Raw genomic sequence first — 23456 nt, 5'->3', positions numbered from 1 at the left:
TGTCCCTATATACAAGAATATAACTACTATAATACTGCTCCTATATACAAGAATATAACTACTATAATACTGCTTCTATATACAAGAATATAACTACTATAATACTGCCCCTATATACAAGAATATAACTACTATAATACTGCCCCTATATACAAGAATATAACTACTATAATACTGCCCCCTATATACAAGAATATAACTACTATAATACTACCCCTATATACAAGAATATAACTACTATAATACTGCCCCCTATATACAAGAATATAACTACTATAATACTGCCTGCTATATACAAGAATATAACTACTATAATACTACCCCTATATACAAGAATATAACTACTATAATACTGCCCCCTATATACAAGAATATAACTACTATAATACTGCTCCTATATACAAGAATATAACTACTATAATAATGCTCCCTATATACAAGAATATAACTACTATAATACTGCTCCTATATACAAGAATATATCTACTATAAGGGCATGACCACACGTGGCGGATTTCCTCCGCAACTGTCCGCATCAATGCCGCACAGAATCTGCGTTGCAGATTCTGCTGCGGATCTGCACAAAATGTGCAGTAAATTGATGCGGACTAGCTGCTGCGGACTGCGGGAAAAGTGCTTCCCTTCTCCCTATCAGTGCAGGATAAAGAGAAGGGACAGCACTTTCCCTAGTGAAAGTAAACGAATTTCATACTTACCGGCCGTTGTCTTGGTGACACGTCCCTCTTTCGGCATCTAGCCCGACCTCCCTGGATGACGCGGCAGTCCATGTGACCGCTGCAGCCTGTTATTGGCCTGTGATTGGCTGCAGCCGTCACTTAGACTGAAACGTCATCCTGGGAAGCTGGACTGGAGACAGAAGCAGGGAGTTCTCGGTAAGTATGAACTTCAATTTTTTTTACAGGTAGCTGTATATTGGGATCGGTAGTCACTGTCCCGGGTGCAGAAACAGTTACTGCCGATCGCTTAACTCTTTCAGCACCCTGGACAGTGACTATTTACAGACGTCTCCTAGCAACGCTCCCGTCATTACGGGAGCCCCATTGACTTCCTCAGTCTGGCTGTAGACCTAGAAATACATAGGTCCAGCCAGAATGAGGAAATGTCATGTCAAAAAAGCAAGACGCATCCGCAGCAACATAACATGTGCATGATAGCTGCGGACTTCATTGCGGAACTTAGAATCTCCATTGAAGTCAATGGAGAAATTCCGCCATGAGTCCGCCACTGCTCCGCAACAGACAGAGCATGCTGCGGACACCAAATTCCGCTCCGCAGCCTATGCTCCGCAGCGGAATGTTACGCATCGTCTAAACGAACACTTCTAAATAGAAGTGGAAGTCAATGCAGAAACGGCTCCGCTGCGGATTAACGCTGCGGAGTGTCCGCAGCGGAATTTAAGTGAAATTCCGCCACGTGTGAACCCAGCCTAATACTGCTCCTATATACAAGAATATAACTACTATAATACTGCTTCCTATATACAAGAATATAACTATTATAATACTGCCCCCTATATACAAGAATATAACTACTATAATACTGCCCCTATGTACAAGAATATAACTACTATAATACTGCCCCTATGTAAAAGAATATAACTACTATAATACTGCCCCCTATATACAAGAATATAACTACTATAATACTGCCCCTATATACAAGAATATAACTACTATAATACTGCCCCTATATACAAGAATATAACTACTATAATACTGCCCCTATGTAAAAGAATATAACTACTATAATACTGCCCCCTATATACAAGAATATAACTACTATAATACTGCCCCCTATATACAAGAATATAACTACTATAATACTGCCTCCTATATACAAGAATATAACTACTATAATACTGCCCCTATATACAAGAATATAACTACTATAATACTGCCCCTATATACAAGAATATAACTACTATAATACTGCCCCTATATACAAGAATATAACTACTATAATACTGCCCCTATATACAAGAATATAACTACTATAATACTGCCCCTATATACAAGAATATAACTACTATAATACTGCCCCCTATGTACAAGAATATAACTACTATAATACTGCCCCTATATACAAGAATATAACTACTATAATACTGCCTCCTATATACAAGAATATAACTACTATAATACTGCCCCTATATACAAGAATATAACTACTATAATACTGCCCCTATATACAAGAATATAACTGCTATAATACTGCCCCCTATGTACAAGAATATAACTACAATAATACTGCCCCCTATATACAAGAATATAACTACTATAATACAGCCCCCTATATACAAGAATATAACTACTATAATACTGCCCCTATATACAAGAATATAACTACTATAATACTGCCCCTATATACAAGAATATAACTACTATAATACTGCCCCTATATACAAGAATATAACTACTATAATACTGCCCCCTATATACAAGAATATAACTACTATAATACTACCCCTATATACAAGAATATAACTACTATAATACTGCCCCCTATATACAAGAATATAACTACTATAATACTGCCTGCTATATACAAGAATATAACTACTATAATACTACCCCTATATACAAGAATATAACTACTATAATACTGTCCCTATATACAAGAATATAACTACTATAATACTGCTCCTATATACAAGAATATAACTACTATAATACTGCTTCTATATACAAGAATATAACTACTATAATACTGCCCCTATATACAAGAATATAACTACTATAATACTGCCCACTATATACAAGAATATAACTACTATAATACTGCTCCTATATACAAGAATATAACTACTATAATACTGCTTCTATATACAAGAATATAACTACTATAATGCTGCCCCTATATACAAGAATATAAATACTATAATACTGCCCCCTATATACAAGAATATAACTACTATAATACTGCCCCTATATACAAGAATATAACTGCTATAATACTGCCCCCTATGTACAAGAATATAACTACAATAATACTGCTCCTATATACAAGAATATAACTACTATAATACTGCCTCTATATACAAGAATATAACTACTATAATACTGCTCCCTATATACAAGAATATAACTACAATAATACTGCCCCTATATACAAGAATATAACTACTATAATACTGCTCCTATATACAAGAATATAACGACTATAACACTGCCCCTATATACAAGAATATAACTACAATAATACTGCCCCCTATGTACAGTAATGTAATGATAATATTTTCTGTGCTCTTCGTCTTCCTATAATTGATCTTTACATAAAATGCTTCTGATATTTGTGTATAGGTGATGACTGTCTCTGGGGTGTCTCCTCTATATACACAGCTGTGCTGCACTACGGGTGGTGAAGTGTTTTGTATTGCCACCTTAGATGCCAGTGACTGCGGGTCTAGAGACACTCTGCTATATTCAGGCGTCGGTGCCAGCTCTCACAGTACAGGACATTGCTGAGTTGCTTCTGAGCTGCCCCCTGAGAGCTCTTTCCGATCCGCTGACGCTCAGTGTTTTGTTGCTGAACGCACCAGTCGCTCCCACCTGGCACCGCCGCGCGCGCTGGCATTTTTTTATTTTTTTTAATCTGTCACATTCTTGGGCTGAAGTTGCAGTTAATATCATTATTGTTGAGAGGCTTTGTGGTTGTGAACATACAGATGGTGCATTGTTTGTCTGGTAAGTCGCAGACCCGATGTATAAGCAAAATCCAAAAATGCAGTGACTTTGGACCATGTGATCCCAATTCACCGCAACCCTGCGCCTCAATTACATATACATTAGAGACTCAGGATCTATACAAGATAGTGGAGGTAAATTGTATTCTGAGTTACCGCCTGTTTTATACTCCAGAGCTGCATTCACAATTTTGCAAGCTTCAGAGCTGAAATCTCCTAGAATTGCCCGCTACCTCAGAGTCTTCACAGAGCTTTCTTTGGTGATTTTCATTCCAGGAATTCATTCACAGCAGTAATAATGTATAGCAATCTGAAGTAGGATAAACTAACTGACCCCCGAATTATAGGAGCGGAGTTAACTTGTTGACTGTTCTATTTTATTTCTTTTAACAAACTACAGAATTGTGACTGAGTTTAGATTGTAACACAGGATATAACTCAGGATCAGTACAGGATTAGTAATGTAATGTATGTACACAGTGACTCCACCAGCAGAATAGTGAGTGCAGCTCTGGAGTATAATACAGGATATAACTCAGGATCAGTACAGGATTAGTAATGTAATGTATGTACACAGTGACTCCACCAGCAGAATAGTGAGTGCAGCTCTGGAGTATAATACAGGATATATCTCAGGATCAGTACAGGATAAGTAATGTAATGTATGTACACAGTGATTCCACCAGCAGAATAGTGAGTGCAGCTCTGGAGTATAATACATGATGTAACTCAGGATCAGTACAGGATAAGTAATGTAATGTATGTACACAGTGACTCCACCAGCAGAATAGTGACTGCAGCTCTGGAGTATAATACAGGATGTAACTCAGGATCAGTACAGGATTAGTAATGTAATGTATGTACACAGTGACTCCACCAGCAGAATAGTGAGTGCAGCTCTCTAGTATAATACAGGATATAACTCAGGATCAGTACAGGATAAGTAATGTAATGTATGCACACAGTGACTCCACCAGCAGAATAGTGAGTGCAGCTCTGGAGTATAATACAGGATATAACTCAGGATCAGTACAGGATAAGTAATGTAATGTATGTACACAGTGACTCCACCAGCAGAATAGTGAGTGCGGCTCTGGAGTATAATACAGGATGTAACTCAGGATCAGTACAGGATTAGTAATGTATGTACACAGTGACTCCACCAGCAGAATAGTGAGTGCAGCTCTGGAGTATAATACAGGATGTAACGCAGGATCAGTACAGGATAAGTAATGTAATGTATGTACACAGTACCTCCACCAGCAGAATAGTGAGTGCAGCTCTGGAGTATAATACAGGATGTAACTCAGGATCAGTACAGGATAAGTAATGTAATGTATGTACACAGTGACTCCACCAGCAGAATAGTGAGAGCTGCTCTGGTGTATAATACAGGATGTTACTCAGGATCAGTACAGGATTAGTAATGTAATGTATGTACACAGTGACTCCAGCAGCAGAATAGTGAGTGCAGCTCTGGAGTATAATACAGGATGTAACTCAGGATCAGTGCAGGATAAGTAATGTAATGTATGTACACAGTGACTCCACAAGCAGAATAGTGAGTACAGCTCTGGAGTACAATACAGTTATTTACTCAGGATCAGTACAGTTTTTTCTGTCTGTAGTTTTTCTGTGCCAGTGATTGACCCTTTGTACGGGAAGCTGCAAACATTCTTGTTTGTTAAATTTCCGGCCGTATATCAGATGAGAGATGTGATCATTTGAGGTCTGTATTGGTACAAGTTCGTGTTCCTCTTATATCGGAGGGCATTTGGTTAATATTTACCATATTTGTGTCTGTAACGTGTGGGGTCTTTATTCTCCGTAGTTGGATTCTGAGATGCTGGGATGTGTAGTTCACCTCTATTTTTATTGTTCCTTCCTCCTTAGGCTGTGTTCACACAGAGTTTTTTGCAGGAGGAAAATTCCTCCTGCAAAAACTGCTCCAGACGGTTTTTGTGCAGTGGTTTGACGAAAACTCGTCAAAACACTCGTCGAGGCGTTTTTTTTCCTCTTTCTGACTAATTGAAATGGGGTTTTGGAGGCGGACACCGCCTCAAGATGGGTCATGTCGCTTCTTTTTACCGGTAAAAAAAACTCGTCCAACTCCGATTTGAAATCAATGGGAGGCATTTTATGGCGGTTATTGACGCGTTTTGCGGCGCGGTTTCCGCGTCAAAAAAACTCTGTGTGAACAGGGCCTTAGTATCTCCCCTGAGCAGATCTATTTTGAAGGTTTGCATAAATATTAACACCTTTGTATTCATGTCCTCAGTCATCGCCCCTGTATATAGGCAGAGCTGGGGGAGAACTAGCCAGCGGTTTCTGCCTCCAGCTTGGATATATTTAGTTGGATTCACATGCGGCAGATACAACCCTAGTCTGATGAATGGGACTGATTTTTAGCAAATTCTGCAGCAAAAGCTGCTCCGTCTGAACGTACCCTTATAGAGACATGTCCACAACCTATTGGACGCAGCCTCTGATCCTGTTAAGATCCCTTCCCCCGGATCGGGAGCTTTCCATCAGCTCCGACAGTGACCTAAATCTGCGAGAGCCGATCTGAGCAAACCGTTTAAAAGCATCGAAATAATGTGAAGAATTAATACCTGGTCACATGGGCTCCCTGCCGCGAAATGCCAATGTCACCCGCTTCAGAGAAGGCACAATGGTCTGCAGCCCGCGGGTCCAACTACTACTCCCTACATGCTGCAGGTTGTAGTTCAATCTCCATAGCTGGTAAACAATGGGTTGCGACGTCTACAAAAGGGAAATCTGATGTAGGAAACAATAAAAATATCAGTATGAACCCTAACCTCCCCACCGGATGGCGCTCATCTGTAAAAAGTGGCGCAGAGCATTTAAGGATAAAAGTGTTCTAATATTGGGGAAGGATTTGGACCCGTCCACTCATGTGATGATGTAAGCGAGGACAGGGCTGCGTGTGCCAGGGGTAGTTCCCTGATGTGAGGAGGAGTGGGAGGTACATAGTGGAAGGAACAGGGTCTCAAACAGCACAGAGTATTTCAGGAAAGGTGTGTGCTGATTGTGTGGAAGGTCACAGACTGAGAGTTATATAATTGCAGAAGCAGTGTCCCCCAGCAGAACAGAGTATTTCAGGTGCGAAAGTGCAGCATCCCTAGCAGCACAGAGTATTTTAGGAGGGGAGTGTGCTGATTTTGTAGAAGCAGCCTCTCCAACTGCACAGGGTATTTCAGGCGGTAAAGAGCAGCATCCCTAGCAGCACAGAGTATTTTAGGAGAGGATTGTGTTGATCTGGTGGAAGGTCACAGACAGAGTTACATAGTGGAAGGAACAGGTTTCCCTAGCAGTACAGAGTATTTCAGGAGAAGGGTGTGCTGACCTTGTGGGAGGTTACAGATTGAGAGTTACAGAGTGGAAAGAGCAGCATCTCTAGCAGCACAGAGTATTTTAGGAGAGACGTGTGGTGATTTTATAGAAGCAGGGTCCCCAGCAGCACAGAGTATTTCAGGCGGTAAAGAGCAGCATCCCTAGCAGCACAGAGTGTTTTAGGAGATGAGTGTGCTGATTTTGTAGAAGCAGCATCCCCAGCAGCACAGAGTATTTCAGGGGAAAGAGTAGCATCCATAGCAGCACAGAGTATTTTAGGGGAGGATTGTGTTGATCTGGTGGAAGGTCACAGACTGATCGTTACCTAATTTGAAAAGCTTCGTCCCAAGCAGCACAGAGTGGTACATGGTACAAAGTACATAGTGTAAGAAACGGGGTCTCAAACAGCACAGAGTATTTCAGGAGAGGTATTAACTGATCTTGTAGAAAGCCACAGACTGAGAGTTACATAGTCGAAGGAACAGGGTCTCAAACAGCACAGAGTATTTCAGTAGAGGTATTAACTGATCTTGTGAGAGGTCACAGACTGAGAGTTACATAGTGGAAAGAACAGGTTTCCCTAGCAGTACAGAGTATTTCAGGAGAGGAGTGTACTGATCTTGTGGAAGGTTACAGACTAAGGGTATGTGCACACACACTAATTACGTCCGTAATTGACGGACGTATTTCGGCCGCAAGTACCGGACCGAACACAGTGCAGGGAGCCGGGCTCCTAGCATCATACTTATGTACGATGCTAGGAGTCCCTGCCTCTCCGTGGAACTACTGTCCCGTACTGAAAACATGATTACAGTACGGGACAGTTGTCCTGCAGAGAGGCAGGGACTCCTAGCGTCGTACATAACTATGATGCTAGGAGCCTGGCTCCCTGCACTGTGTTCGGTCCGGGACTTGCGGCCGAAATACGTCCGTCAATTACGGACGTAATTAGTGTGTGTGCACATACCCTGAGAGTTAGATAATGGAAGGAGCAGCATCCCCAGCTGCACAGAGTATTTCAGGTGAGAAGGAACAGAATCCCCAATAGCAGAGTATTAGGGTATGTGCACATGGCTTATTTTCAGACGTTTTTCTGCCCATTTTAATGGGAAAAACGGCGTTCCGTTCCAACGGGGCATTTTTTACGCTGCCGTTTGAAAAAGCGCCCCGTAAAAAATGCCTCTTAAAAGCCGTTTTTCATTGGGTCAGTAGTAAAACAGCACAAAACGCCTGATGCATAAAAAACGGCTGAAAGTCAGAGACTGTGATCCCTTGAAAACAGCTCCGTATTTTACAGCCGTTTTTTGTACTGCGTGTGAACACGGCCTTACCCTCCGTTTACACGTCGCAGATTTTTAATGCAGATTTTACCCTTTGCAATGCAAAAAAAGAGTCAGATCCGCATCAAATCCGCAACAAAATCTGCCATGTGTGAACTCCACCTTAGAAGTAGAGGAGTGAGTAACTGTCCTACTGCAACAATCAGCCGGGCCCACCTGCAGCACAGAGTATTTCAGGAGATGAGTGTTCAAGAATTAGTATTCACACTGAATTTTTTGCAGGGGACAGATTTTGATCTGCCTGCGCGCGGTTTGCAGCGATTTTCGCAGCGTTTTTTGTTCGCGCCCATTGAGCGCCACGGGTGAAAACGCCGCAAAATATGCTTTCTCTGCCTCCCATTGATGTCAATGGGAGGTCAGAGGCGTAAACGTCCGAAGATAGGGCATGTTCATTATTTTTACCGCGGCCCATTGGAACAGAACGCCGTTTTTCCCATTGAAATCAATGGGCAGATGTTTGGACGCGTTCCGATTCCGATTTTTCGGGCGTTTACGGCCTGAAAAACACCCGAAAATATGCCGTGTGAACATACCCTTAGAATCAGCACCTTGAGGATTGAAGTGTCATCTAGACTCCAGGATAAATCGGACGTGTGCAGACGATGGCGACTTTCTTTAATCTTCGGGTCACATGATTTCGCTTCGCCATCTCCAACCATTAATCTATCATGAATGAATATGGCAGAGGGCGCCGAGACTAATGCATCGTCCCCATGTATTATATCCCGCTCCTGTAAATACTCCAGCCGCCGCCATAGATGAATAACTCGCCCGTCCGCAGCCAGAAAATACATACAGGACAATCCTAAAGATATAAGGACCAGGACGGGAGGTTCTTAAAGGGGAAGCACCAAGAATAATCACTGATCACATACAGCTGGAGAATCAGCGTATCGGAAAAAGTCCTGACACTTTCTCATATACTTTGTTTCATTTTCAAGATCTCTGCTTGCTGTCAGTAAATGGAAACATCATTTTTTTAAACCCAGGAGCTGAAAACCCCTCCTGACCTAATACTTCTCACAGCTGAGGGATTGCTACAATTGTATCCAGTCTAGACTATTCTCTGTGAGATGAACATATCAGCAGCACAAAAAAAAATTCTGTTTGTTACAGTGTATCAGTGCAGGTTACATGCATCAGTCTTGAGTATAAGCTACAGAGGAATTATTTGGTCTGTTTGGGGTTTCAGCCTCTGAAGGTAGAGAAGGATGTTCCCATCCATTGACAGCAAGCAGAAATATTGAATTGTCGAACTTGGTAATTTTATTGGAAGTCAGAAACTTTTAAGGGTCAGGGACTTCGAATGGAATGGAATATCCTTAGGATAATCTATCAATGTATGACTTGGGGAGGGGTGGGGGGTGCTGCGACCCCTTCATTGTTTCTCCAGGCACAGCGCCATAGTGTGGCTATGCCTGGTACTGCAGCTCATGTAACCCCTTGCTGACTGGACTGCTTTTATAAGAAGCAGAATAACATGACAGCCATTATCGGGCAGTTTCTGAGAACGCTGGGTGACAGCTGACATGCCTGCCATTATATTTCCCGCTGGACTTGTTACCTTCACAAAGACTTATTCACCATAGAGGAAGACTAGGCGGCTGCTATGTGGCCCTTGGAGAGAGAGGGGGCCGAGCCCTGGTTAGTCTTAAAGGCGTTGGAAAAACATGGCTGCTTTCTTCCAAAAAACAGCGCCACACCTGTCTATAGGTTGTATCCGGTATTGCAGTTTGGCTCTATTGAAGTGAATGGAGCTGAGCTGCAATACCACACACAACCTGTGGACAGGTGTGGCGCTGTTTTTGGAAGAAAGCCATTATGGATTCTACACCCCGGACAACCCCTTTAAGACCAACCAGGGTTGGGCCCATTTTGATCAGTGATCCAGAATCAGGCGAGGGATCGATACTAGGCAGGAGCGCCATTCAGGAGACTGGAAAAGCTAAATTATTTCTCAAGGACAACTCAAGGACTTCTTGATTTTAGGGGTAAATGGTATTTAGTCACAGACTTTGTCGGGAATCTTTTGTGAAAACCCCCAAATCTTTATAATGTGCTGGATTGCGTATAGTCGGGTGTCGCAGGCCATTGTATGCTATTGCCAGCCATGGGTAGGAATGGGTTAAACCGCCCCTGGTTTTGTACGCTGTGAAGCGTCTCCGTAGATTGTGATAGACGCGGGTGTTACTATCAGCGCCGCGCTGTGACTCCTATCTGGAGCCCGGGGACTGCGTGACTATTATCATTGCTGAGGAGGATACAGGAGGCGAAGGCTTCACCTACATTCTACCCACCAGGAGCGCCACAGATACGGCACTGCCCCCGATGAGATTACAAAGTCATATTCAAATTACCAACTCCATTCACCAATCCGGTGTCTACCCACAATTCCATGCGCTGCGGTATTCTGATATCTTGGTTCACCCTAAACTGCTCAGTGCCATTCCCGCCAAGACTCCCACATAAAAAAGTCAGATACCCCAAAGAATGTATCAGCCACAGAAACGTCTAGAGCAATGTATCAGCCACAGAAACGTCTAGAGCAATGTATCAGCCACAGAAACTTCTAGAGCAATGTATCAGCCACAGAAACTTCTAGAACAATGTATCAGCCACAGAAACTTCTAGAGCAATGTATCAGCCACAGAAACGTCTAGAGCAATGTATCAGCCACAGAAACGTCTAGAGCAATGTATCAGCCACAGAAACTTCTAGAACAATGTATCAGCCACAGAAACTTCTAGAACAATGTATCAGCCACAGAAACGTCTAGAGCAATGTATCAGCCACAGAAACGTCTAGAGCAATGTATCAGCCACAGAAACTTCTAGAACAATGTATCAGCCACAGAAACTTCTAGAACAATGTATCAGCCACAGAAACTTCTAGAACAATGTATCAGCCACAGAAACTTCTAGAACAATGTATCAGCCGCGGAAACTAAGAACAATGTATCAGCCGCGGAAACTAAGAACAATGTATCAGCCACAAAAACTTCTAGAACAATGTATCTGCCGCAGAAACTTCTAGAACAATGTATCTGCCGCAGAAACTTCTAGAACAATATATCAGCCGCAGAAACTTCTAGAGCAATGTATCAGCCACAGAAACTTCTAGAACAATATATCAGCCACAGAAACTTCTAGAACAATATATCAGCCACAGAAACTTCTAGAACAATATATCCGCCTCAGAAACTTCTAGAACAATGTATCAGCCGCAGAAACTTCTAGAACAATATATCAGCCGCAGAAACTTCTAGAACAATGTATCAGCCACAGAAACTTCTAGAACAATATATCCGCCTCAGAAACTTCTAGAACAATGTATCAGCCACAGAAACTTCTAGAACAATGTATCAGCCACAGAAACTTCTAGAACAATATATCAGCCGCAGAAACTTCTAGAACAATGTATCAGCCGCAGAAACTTCTAGAACAATGTATCAGCCACAGAAACTTCTAGAACAATATATCCGCCTCAGAAACTTCTAGAACAATGTATCAGCCGCAGAAACTTCTAGAACAATATATCAGCCGCAGAAACTTCTAGAACAATGTATCAGCCACAGAAACTTCTAGAACAATATATCCGCCTCAGAAACTTCTAGAACAATGTATCAGCCGCAGAAACTTCTAGAACAATGTATCAGCCACAGAAACCTCTAAAACAATATATCAGCCACAGAAACTTCTAGAACAATGTATCAGCCACAGAAACTTCTAGAACAATGTATCAGCCACAGAAACCTCTAGAACAATATATCAGCCACAGAAACTTCTAGAGCAATGTATCAGCCACAGAAACTTCTAGAACAATATATCCGCCTCAGAAACTTCTAGAACAATGTATCAGCCACAGAAACTTCTAGAACAATATATCCGCCACAAAAACTTCTAGAACAATGTATCAGCCACAGAAACCTCTAGAACAATATATCCGCCACAGAAACTTCTAGAACAATGTATCAGCCACAGAAACTGCTAGAACAATATATCAGCCACAGAAACTTCTAGAGCAATGTATCAGCCACAGAAACTTCTAGAGCAATGTATCAGCCACAGAAACTTCTAGAACAATGTATCAGCCACAGAAACTTCTAGAACAATGTATCGGCCACAGAAACTTCTAGAACAATATATCAGCCACAGAAACTTCTAGAACAATGTATCAGCCACAGAAACTGCTAGAACAATATATCAGCCACAGAAACTTCTAGAACAATATATCAGCCACAGAAACTTCTAGAACAATGTATCAGCCACAGAAACTGCTAGAACAATATATCAGCCACAGAAACTTCTAGAGCAATGTATCAGCCACAGAAACTTCTAGAACAATGTATCAGCCACAGAAACTGCTAGAACAATATATCAGCCACAGAAACTTCTAGAACAATATATCAGCCACAGAAACTTCTAGAACAATGTATCAGCCACAGAAACTGCTAGAACAATATATCAGCCACAGAAACTTCTAGAGCAATGTATCAGCCACAGAAACTTCTAGAACAATGTATCAGCCACAGAAACTTCTAGAACAATATATCAGCCACAGAAACTTCTAGAACAATATATCAGCCACAGAAACTTCTAGAGCAATGTATCAGCCACAGAAACTTCTAGAGCAATGTATCAGCCACAGAAACTTCTAGAACAATGTATTAGCCTGTGATTGGCTGCAGCGGTCACATGGGATGAAACATCATCCCAGGAGGCCGCTCTGGAGGAAGAAACACAGACTTCTGGGTAAGTACGAGTTTGTTTGTTTTTCTGAGTTGCGATTTTTGCGGCGGATTCGCTGTAAAAAACGGTTGCTGTTTGTGGCGGGATTTACCTCCCATTGAGTTTAATGGGGAAATCCCGCAACAAATAAGCAGCGATTACACAAATACAATTGACATCCTGCGGAATAAGTCTCCGCACCGCAGGTCAGGCGTTCTTTCCGCTCCGTGTGGAGGAGACTTGTTTTATCTCATCCACTTTGCTGCTGCCGGATTTGCTGCCGATTTTTCCAAAACAAATTCTGTTGCGCACTATTCACGCAACGTATGAACTGACCCCAAGTGCCCGAGCCTGACGCCCCCATGTGATTGTTACCCCTACATTTCTCCCTTACTGATTCTGACGTGCCGGGTCATCTTCTGCTGTTACTCTTTATTTTTCAGTTTATTCAGTAAATCTGTTACTTGGTCTGTGGCTCCTGAATGGAATACCAGACCTGCAGTGAAGACTGACACTTACACAGGCAGGGCAGTAGAAGAGTGGAATTGTGGGTGATAATAATCCTTATAACTTCTGCTCCTCCGGTCAGAATTCTCATCTTACTTTTATACATTTGTCCTCCGTTATTAGTGGTCAAGGTCGTAGCGGTGAAGGTCGTCTCACAGGTTATTGTCCTGCTCCGTAATACACAACATTCATATTAATGACTACGTTCTCCCTCCAGGGGTGTGTGGCTGCTGTGGAGCGCTCCGTCCCCGCTACAAAAGACTCGTGGACAATATCTTCCCGGAGGATTCAGAGGTGAGAGTTTGACCATTTCCTTCCACAGATGGTTTATACGTGCAGCCACTTCCTTTTGGTGAAACAGCGCCACTCTTGTCCATGGCTATGCCTGATATTGCAGCTAAATTCACTTGAATCGGGTCGAGCTGCAATACCAGACACAGCCTATAAACAAGAGTGGCGCTGTTTCTTGAAAAAAATCAAAACAGCCCCCTTTTTCTGATGCCGGATAACTCTTATAGGGAAATGTAGGTACCCTAATGTTGCAGTTCCTTCCTATTTTGACAGTCATCATTGCTGGGGTTCATTGGTGGACGTTCCACATATAGGGGGTGCTCTGTTTGGGAGATTGGTCCGCCCTCTGTTTACTCCCTGCTGCTGTGGTGTGTATTTTGTGTTGCTGGTTCGGGATATAACACAGCATTGGAAACAATATTGTCACACTGAGGCATAATAGGACCTGATGAACAGAGCTGTCAATCACACAGCAGTCCCACCCACAATGAGTTGCTAAGCAGTGTACACAATGGGGGCAGTATATTTAAAGAGCTGCAGGTTGGGAATGAGTCTTATCTTCTTGCACAGTCATCTATGAGGGGAGATGAAAACGCAGGTTACAAAGTCTGGGGACATTGGGAGGTCGGGAGAGGAGACGTCACATCATTACTGTCAGGAGCGAAACGCAAATACGCTGAGCGAGCTCCGGAGGCCGAGATCCAGAGGCCGAGATCCAGAGGCCGAGATCCAGAGGCCGAGATCCAGAGGCCGAGATCCAGAGGCCGAGATCCAGAGGCCGAGATCCAGAGGCCGAGATCCAGAGGCCGAGATCCAGAGGCCGAGATCCAGAGGCCGAGATCCAGAGGCCGAGATCCAGAGGCCGAGATCCGGGCCGCAGGGGAATATGTTCCTCGAAAAGGAAAATCAAGATGAAAATAACTAATGATGTAACAGAGAAAGAGGATCTAATGCAATCATCATGGCCGCACCTACTATAGACTGTATAACAAGTCCTAACATTAGATAACTGTATATTACACCACATTATATTACACCACATTATATTACACCACATTATATTACACCACATTATATTACACTACATTATATTACACCGCATTATATTACACCACATTATATTACACTACATTATATTACACTACATTATATTACACCACATTATATTACACCACATTATATTACACCACATTATATTACACTACATTATATTACACCACATTATATTACACCACATTATATTACACCACATTATATTACACCACACTATATTATATTACACCACATTATATTACACCACATTATATTACACCACATTATATTACACCACATTATATTACACCACATTATATTACACCACATTATATTACACCACATTATATTACACCACATTATATTACACCACATTATATTACACCACACTATATTATATTACACTACATTATATTACACCACATTATATTACACCACATTATATTACACCACATTATATTACACTACATTATATTACACTACATTATATTACACTACATTATATTACACCACATTATATTACACCACATTATATTACACCACATTATATTACACCACATTATATTACACCACATTATATTACACCACATTATATTACACCACATTATATTACACCACATTATATTACACCACATTATATTACACCACATTATATTACACCACATTATATTACACCACATTATATTATATTACACTACATTATATTACACCACATTATATTACACCACATTATATTACACCACATTATATTACACCACATTATATTACACCACATTATATTACACTACATTATATTACACCACATTATATTACACCACATTATATTACACCACATTATATTACACCACATTATATTACACTACATTATATTACACTACATTATATTACACCACATTATATTACACCACATTATATTACACCACATTATATTACACCACATTATATTACACCACATTATATTACACCACACTATATTATATTACACTACATTATATTACACCACATTATATTACACCACATTATATTACACCACATTATATTACACCACATTATATTACACCACATTATATTACACCACATTATATTACACCACACTATATTATATTACACTACATTATATTACACCACATTATATTACACCACATTATATTACACCACATTATATTACACTACATTATATTACACTACATTATATTACACCACATTATATTACACCACATTATATTACACCACACTATATTACACCACATTATATTACACCACATTATATTACACCACATTATATTACACCACATTATATTACACCACATTATATTACACCACATTATATTACACCACATTATATTACACCACATTATATTACACCACATTATATTACACCACATTATATTACACCACATTATATTACACCACATTATATTACACCACATTATATTACACCACATTATATTACACCACATTATATTACACCACATTATATTACACTACATTATATTACACCACATTATATTACACTACATTATATTACACTACATTATATTACACCACATTATATTACACCACATTATATTACACTACATTATATTACACCACATTATATTACACCACATTATATTACACCACATTATATTACACTACATTATATTACACTACATTATATTACACCACATTATATTACACCACATTATATTACACCACATTATATTACACCACATTATATTACACTACATTATATTACACTACATTATATTACACCACATTATATTACACTACATTATATTACACTACATTATATTACACCACATTATATTACACTACATTATATTACACTACATTATATTACACTACATTATATTACACTACATTATATTACACCACATTATATTACACCACATTATATTACACCACATTATATTACACCACATTATATTACACCACATTATATTACACTACATTATATTACACCACATTATATTACACCACATTATATTACACTACATTATATTACACTACATTATATTACACCACATTATATTACACCACATTATATTACACCACATTATATTACACTACATTATATTACACTACATTATATTACACTACATTATATTACACTACATTATATTACACTACATTATATTACACTACATTATATTACACTACATTATATTACACCACATTATATTACACCACATTATATTACACCACATTATATTACACCACATTATATTACACCACATTATATTACACTACATTATATTACACTACATTATATTACACCACATTATATTACACCACATTATATTACACCACATTATATTACACTACATTATATTACACTACATTATATTACACTACATTATATTACACCACATTATATTACACCACATTGTATTACACCACATTGTATTACACCACATTGTATTACACCACATTGTATTACACCACATTGTATTACACCACATTATATTACACCACATTATATTACACCACATTATATTACACCACATTATATTACACCACATTATATTACACCACATTATATTACACCACATTATATTACACCACATTATATTACACCACATTATATTACACCACACTATATTATATTACACCACATTATATTACACTACATTATATTACACCACATTATATTACACCACATTATATTACACCACATTATATTACACCACATTATATTACACCACACTATATTATATTACACCACATTATATTACACTACATTATATTACACCACATTATATTACACCACATTATATTACACCACATTATATTACACCACACTATATTATATTACACCACATTATATTACACCACATTATATTACACCACATTATATTACACCACATTATATTACACCACATTATATTACACCACATTGTATTACAATATATTATACTACATTATAGTATATTGCTATATGTTTATCATGTATTTTATATATATATATATATATATATATATATATATAATTATAATTTTTTGGGTTGTTTTGAAAGAAGTCCAATCGGAGTACAGTATTTTGTCCAGCACTGGTATTATATTGTATTACCGTCTTATACTATAATAAATATACAATATTATATATTACTGTATTGTATTAATGTAAAGTGCATTTATTATATATATTTTATTATGCGCTGTTAATGTTGTGTTATTCTTCTCTGATAACTATACACCCCTTTAAAGTTGAGTAAGTTCACATATACTCTTCACAACCTTTTTGGTACCAATTTTGAGTCCTCCCCCACCCCCCTCTTTATTTCTTTAATCATATCTAAACCTGCATTTAGAATCAGCAGTATTTTTTATTTAACTTTAGGCCTGAATGGAGAAGAAAATATCCTTTACCTCAAAATCAACCAGATGTAGATTTTACCTGTAGGATTTTGTAAATTGTTGTTTGAAAACAATGTTAGAGCAGATAACAGGGGTAATGGTGGTGCCCGTGTCATCAGATTATGAAAGGCTTTTGTTTTTGACTCTATTATGTTGTATCAGTGATGGTTGATCTTGTGTCTCTTGTGATCTCTACAGGATGGTCTGGTCAAAGCGAACATGGAGAAGTTGACTTTTTACGCACTTTCAGCTCCTGAAAAACTGGACCGTATTGGCGCCTACCTCTCGGAGCGGCTCAGCAGAGATGTGTCCAGGCACCGCTATGGGTACGACCACCACCCCTGACATTATTCACTGTAAATTCAGAGCCACATTGTAACTTTTTCATTTTACGTTCCCAACCAGGTGACCCAAGGGCGTACATAACATAGAGGCAGCCTATGCAAATGTTAATGCACCCCTGGAGAGAGGGGGCTGAGCCCATATTGGACTCATACCTCAATTTAATGAATCGTGAGAACCTGTGCATGGTCTACAGACCCTAAAATGTTAGCAACCAAGAGTGTAGGAAATTAACACAAGTATCATGGGGAGAAGATTGAGGCAAATCTACACCACATGCTCCAGGTGATTTGGGGTATGGTGGTTTGAACTAGCACCTGAAGGGAACCCCATTTTAATCATTGCTATGGGGCCCGCTCGCTTCTATGTATACTACTGATGTGACTCAATCTTGAGTTGCACTTTAATAGAAGTGAATGTTAATGGGTGGGTTAGAGGCAGATTCTAGTTACCATAGACGTGACAGTCACGTGGGATTATTCTGCAGAATGTCAACGCGCAGAAAAAGGAGCACTAATGATGTATAATAACAGATAAAAGCTTTCTTCTCCCACCATCAATTATAATCCTGGGTGAAGTGAACGCGGAGGAGGAGGCTTCTCTGTTATTCCCTCTGTAGTCTAACGAGGCAGTTATCAGATACCAGCTGTTATCTAGAACAATAAGGTGCCTTTAGTGCAACACCAGATGGTCCAGAGAACCGATAGTCCGGAATTCATCTAAGAGTTCTGAGAGGCAGAAAGTAAGTATTGTAAAAACCCATTGGACAAATCTACAAAGCTGAGTTTGTCGCAGCTCATGGGTATCCAATTGTGTTATCTGTGTTGTTACATATGGTACTGATGGTAAATCGACTGTATTATGTGTTCTTAGAGAGTTGTTACTATGTGATTTTTGTGGGGTTACATAGGACTGCAGGTAACATCTGCTACAGAATAATATCAGAGTAATGTATGTACACAGTGACTCCACCAGCAGAATAGTGAGTACAGCTCCGGAGTATAATACAGGATGTAACTCAGCATCAATACAGGATAAGTAATGTAATGTATGTACACAGTGACTCCACCAGCAGAATAGTGAGTGCAGCTCTGGAGTATAATACAGGATGTAACTCAGGATCAGTACAGGATAAGTAATGTAATGTATGTACACAGTGACTCCACCAGCAGAATAGTGAGTGCAGCTCTGGAGTATAATACAGGATGTAACACAGGATCAGTACAGGATAAGTAATGTAATGTATGTGTACAGTGACTCCACCAGCAGAATAGTGAGTACAGCTCTGGAGTATAATACAGGATGTAACTCAGGATCAGTACAGGATAAGTAATGTAATGTATGTACACAGTGACTCCACCAGCAGAATAGTGAGTGCAGCTCTGGAGTATAATACAGGATATAACGCAAGATCAGTGCAGGATAAGTAATGTAATGTGTGTACACAGTGACTCCACCAGCAGAATAGTGAGTGCAGCTCTGGAGTATAATACAGGATGTAACTCAATTATGTTAGCACCGCTGTAAACAGTTTTGCTGTTTAGAGGAGCTATAAAACTGACCTTTCTTTGAGCTAGTTGAGAATCTGGAACATTACATTTGTGGGTTCGATTAAACTCTCCAAATGGCTAGAAAAAGAGAGCTTTCATGTGAAACTCGACAGTCTATTCTTGATCTTAGAAATGAAGGCTATTCCATGCGAGAAATTGCCAAGAAACTGAAGATTTCCTACAACGGTGTGTACTACTCCCTTCAGAGGACAGCACACACAGGCTCTAACCAGAGTAGAAAGAGAAGTGGGAGGCCCCGCTGCACAACTGAGCAACAAGACAAGTACATTAGAGTCTCTAGTTTGAGAAATAGACGCCTCACAGGTCCTCAACTGGCAGCTTCATTAAATAGTACCCGCAAAACGCCAGTGTCAACGTCTACAGTGAAGAGGCGACTCCGGGATGCTGGCCTTCAGGGCAGAGTGGCAAAGAATAAGCCATATCGGAGACTGGCTAATAAAAGGAAAAGATTAATATGGGCAAAAGCACACAGACATTGGACAGAGGAAGATTGGAAAAAAGTGTTATGGACAGACTAATCGAAGTTTGAGGTGTTTGGGTCACACAGAAGAACATTTGTGAGACGCAGAACAACTGAAAAGATGCTGGAAGAGTGACTGACGCCATCTGTCAAGCATGGTGGAGGTCATGTGATGGTCTGGGGTTGCTTTGCTCCTGGTAAAGTGGGAGATTTGTACAAGGTAAAAGGGATTTTGAATAAGGAAGGCTATCACTCCATTTTGCAACGCCATGCCATACCCTGTGGACAGCGCTTGATTGGAGCCAATTTCATCCTACAACAGGACAATGACCCAAAGCGTACCTCCAAATTATGCAAGAACTATTTAGGGAAGAAGCCGGCAGCTGGTATTCTATTTGTAATGGAGTGGCCAGCGCAGTCACCAGATCTCAACCCCATAGAGCTGTTGTGGGAGCAGCTTGACCGTATGGTACGCAAGAAGTGCCCATCAAGCCAATCCAACTTGTGGGAGGGGCTTCTGGAAGCATGGGGTGAAATTTCTCCCGATTACCTCAGCAAATTAACAGCTAGAATGCCAAAGGTCTGCAATGCTGGAATTGCTGCAAATGGAGCATTCCAAGACCAAAGCAAAGTCTGAAGGAGAAAATTATTATTACAAATAAAAATCATTATTTCTAACCTTGTCAATGTCTTGACTATATTTTCTAGTCATTTTGCAACTCATTTGATAAATATAAGCGTGAGTTTTCATGGAAAACACAAAATTGTCTGAGTGACCCCAAACTGTTGAACGGTAGTGTGTATATATATATATATATATATATATATATATATATATATATATATATATACACACTTCTTCTTTATGCAATAGTAGTTGGCATGCAATGCCCCTAGTGGTGGTGAAGATATAACATGTCTGCTAGCAGTACAGTTGCATATCCAGTTGTCTGCAGAGTATCGCCTATAAGTGTCACGCTGCGTGTACACGAGAGCAGATTCTTCGTCCCCCTCTATTACAGTATGTGAGATAATTGCCTTGTATGAGGACAGCACTCTCCATGACACCTGCCTCTGAGGCTGTGAAGAAGCACAGGAGGACATGATGAGTGGGTGTGAATAATTCATCATATTAACACAGATGGGAGCACTGAGCCATATGAAGGGTTTTACAGGATTAGAAAAACATTGCTGATATCTTTTAAAAAGAGCGCCACACACGTTCACTGGTTGTATCTGGTATTGCAGCCCCGCTCTGTTGAAGTGAATGTCTGAAGTTGTGGAGCTCTGAACTTTTTTTTATCTGAAAGGATTGTGATAACGTGTGTGCATCTAATAGTCTGAATGTGTCGGCAAGCGGTACCGAGGCCTCCGCACCTCTAGGTAGCGCCACTGGGCAGTCACTGTTCGCAAATTTCTGCTGTACTTCTCTCTAGTGTCCCTTCTCCTAGAGTCCTATGATGATCTGTGTGGGTCGGGGTCTTGCGGTCTTGTACCGTTTTGTGTATACAGCCCCTGTATGTTTCTCCAAGGTTACAGACTACAAACAAACCCTGTGTAGTCTGATCCTACAGTTGTGACTCCACTCCCTGTGTCTTCTCTTCTTGATAACCTACAGACAGTAGAAAATGGAAGAGAGTTAACCATGACTGTAGAATCAGACTACACAGGGTTTGTTTGTAGTCTGTAACCATGGAGACACACAGGTGTGCATAGGAACTGTATACACAAAACGGTAGGTGATTTTTTTTTTTTTTAAATCGAGATTTTTAGATAAATTGGAAGAGATATTTCTGGGCGAACCCTACCCAAGCCCCAGCATGGGAGGCAAAATAAGGACGACTATATGCTGTAGAGATTCACCCTGGTCCCTGTCCCAGTTGTTACCTATGGGGCAGAATTTTAGTGAAGTACAGAACCTCTATGAAGGACTTGTAGACTAGTGCTCCACGGTGCACCACAACTTCAATGTTTATCTATAAGTGGGAGAAAAGTTGTCGACAATTGGAAGAATTCCGGCACGGCCAGAATTCAAGCGACTGTCGCAACTTACCTGCAACTTTTTATTTCATTGAGGTCGCCCAGGCTGGCGGGAATGCTGCAACTTTACGGCTACTTGTGGACGACCCCGTGTTTCTATAGAGCCCTATGGTGGGGTCTGATGCCTGAGACCCCCAGTAAGGTACGGGAAGCGGGCAATACCATTCTCGGGAACGGTGGATGACCCAGTGGTTAAACCCCCCCCCGTTCTACTTAATAAATGGCGGCACATCAGCTGCGTCGTCCTAATGCCCTCAGATTGTGGATTAGTGCAGGATTCCTGCGTGCCCAGGACACATCTGTTCAGCAGCACACGGTCTGATCCCCGCCGCGCCGCCCGTCCTCTGCTTCAGACGCTCTGTGGATTTTGGAGAAGAGCAGCAGGCAGCATTCGAGGCGCCGTCTCCGTTCCCTACGTCCAAACCTACGTGCACTCCGTGAAGATGAGTTGTTGGTGCAGGTAACACTCGACTCGGTCCCTGATTCGTCTTCTAGGTTGTTGGCAGATTCCCTGCATTGCAGTTTTATGTTCCGTTCCTGCAGAGGGACTGGAGCTGCCGAGTCTGCCCTCGCTATACCCGACTGCCAGTGCCCGGCCTGTGCCAGGGGTTTGCATATTGGATAGAAGTTTGCCTTTAGGAAAAGTTGTGACGGGAGACGGAGTGATGGAATAGAGAATATGATTCTGGATACTCTACAGTTATAGCTGGTTGTAGGGAGAGATGTAGC

General features: G+C 40.4%; 1 protein-coding gene across 4 annotated transcripts in view; it reads left to right on the top strand.

The window, feature by feature from the left end:
- Nucleotides 1-23456, top strand: part of EFR3B (EFR3 homolog B) — a 181960-nt gene that overhangs the window by 79522 nt on the left and 78982 nt on the right. For 3 of the 4 annotated variants that reach the window (XM_075860833.1, XM_075860835.1, XM_075860834.1), the window contains exons 2-3: nt 13849-13925; nt 18513-18640. In XM_075860833.1, the coding sequence (XP_075716948.1) occupies nt 13849-13925; nt 18513-18640 (205 nt within the window). Of the gene's footprint in view, nt 1-13848; nt 13926-18512; nt 18641-19309; nt 19399-23456 lie in introns of those variants that run through there. The other variant, XM_075860836.1, reaches the window with a different exon arrangement.

The sequence above is a fragment of the Rhinoderma darwinii genome, chromosome 4 (assembly GCF_050947455.1).
Source record: "Rhinoderma darwinii isolate aRhiDar2 chromosome 4, aRhiDar2.hap1, whole genome shotgun sequence".
NCBI lineage: Eukaryota > Metazoa > Chordata > Amphibia > Anura > Rhinodermatidae > Rhinoderma > Rhinoderma darwinii.
Note: the sequence above shows the minus strand (reverse complement) of the source record. Positions and strands in the feature narration are given on the sequence as shown.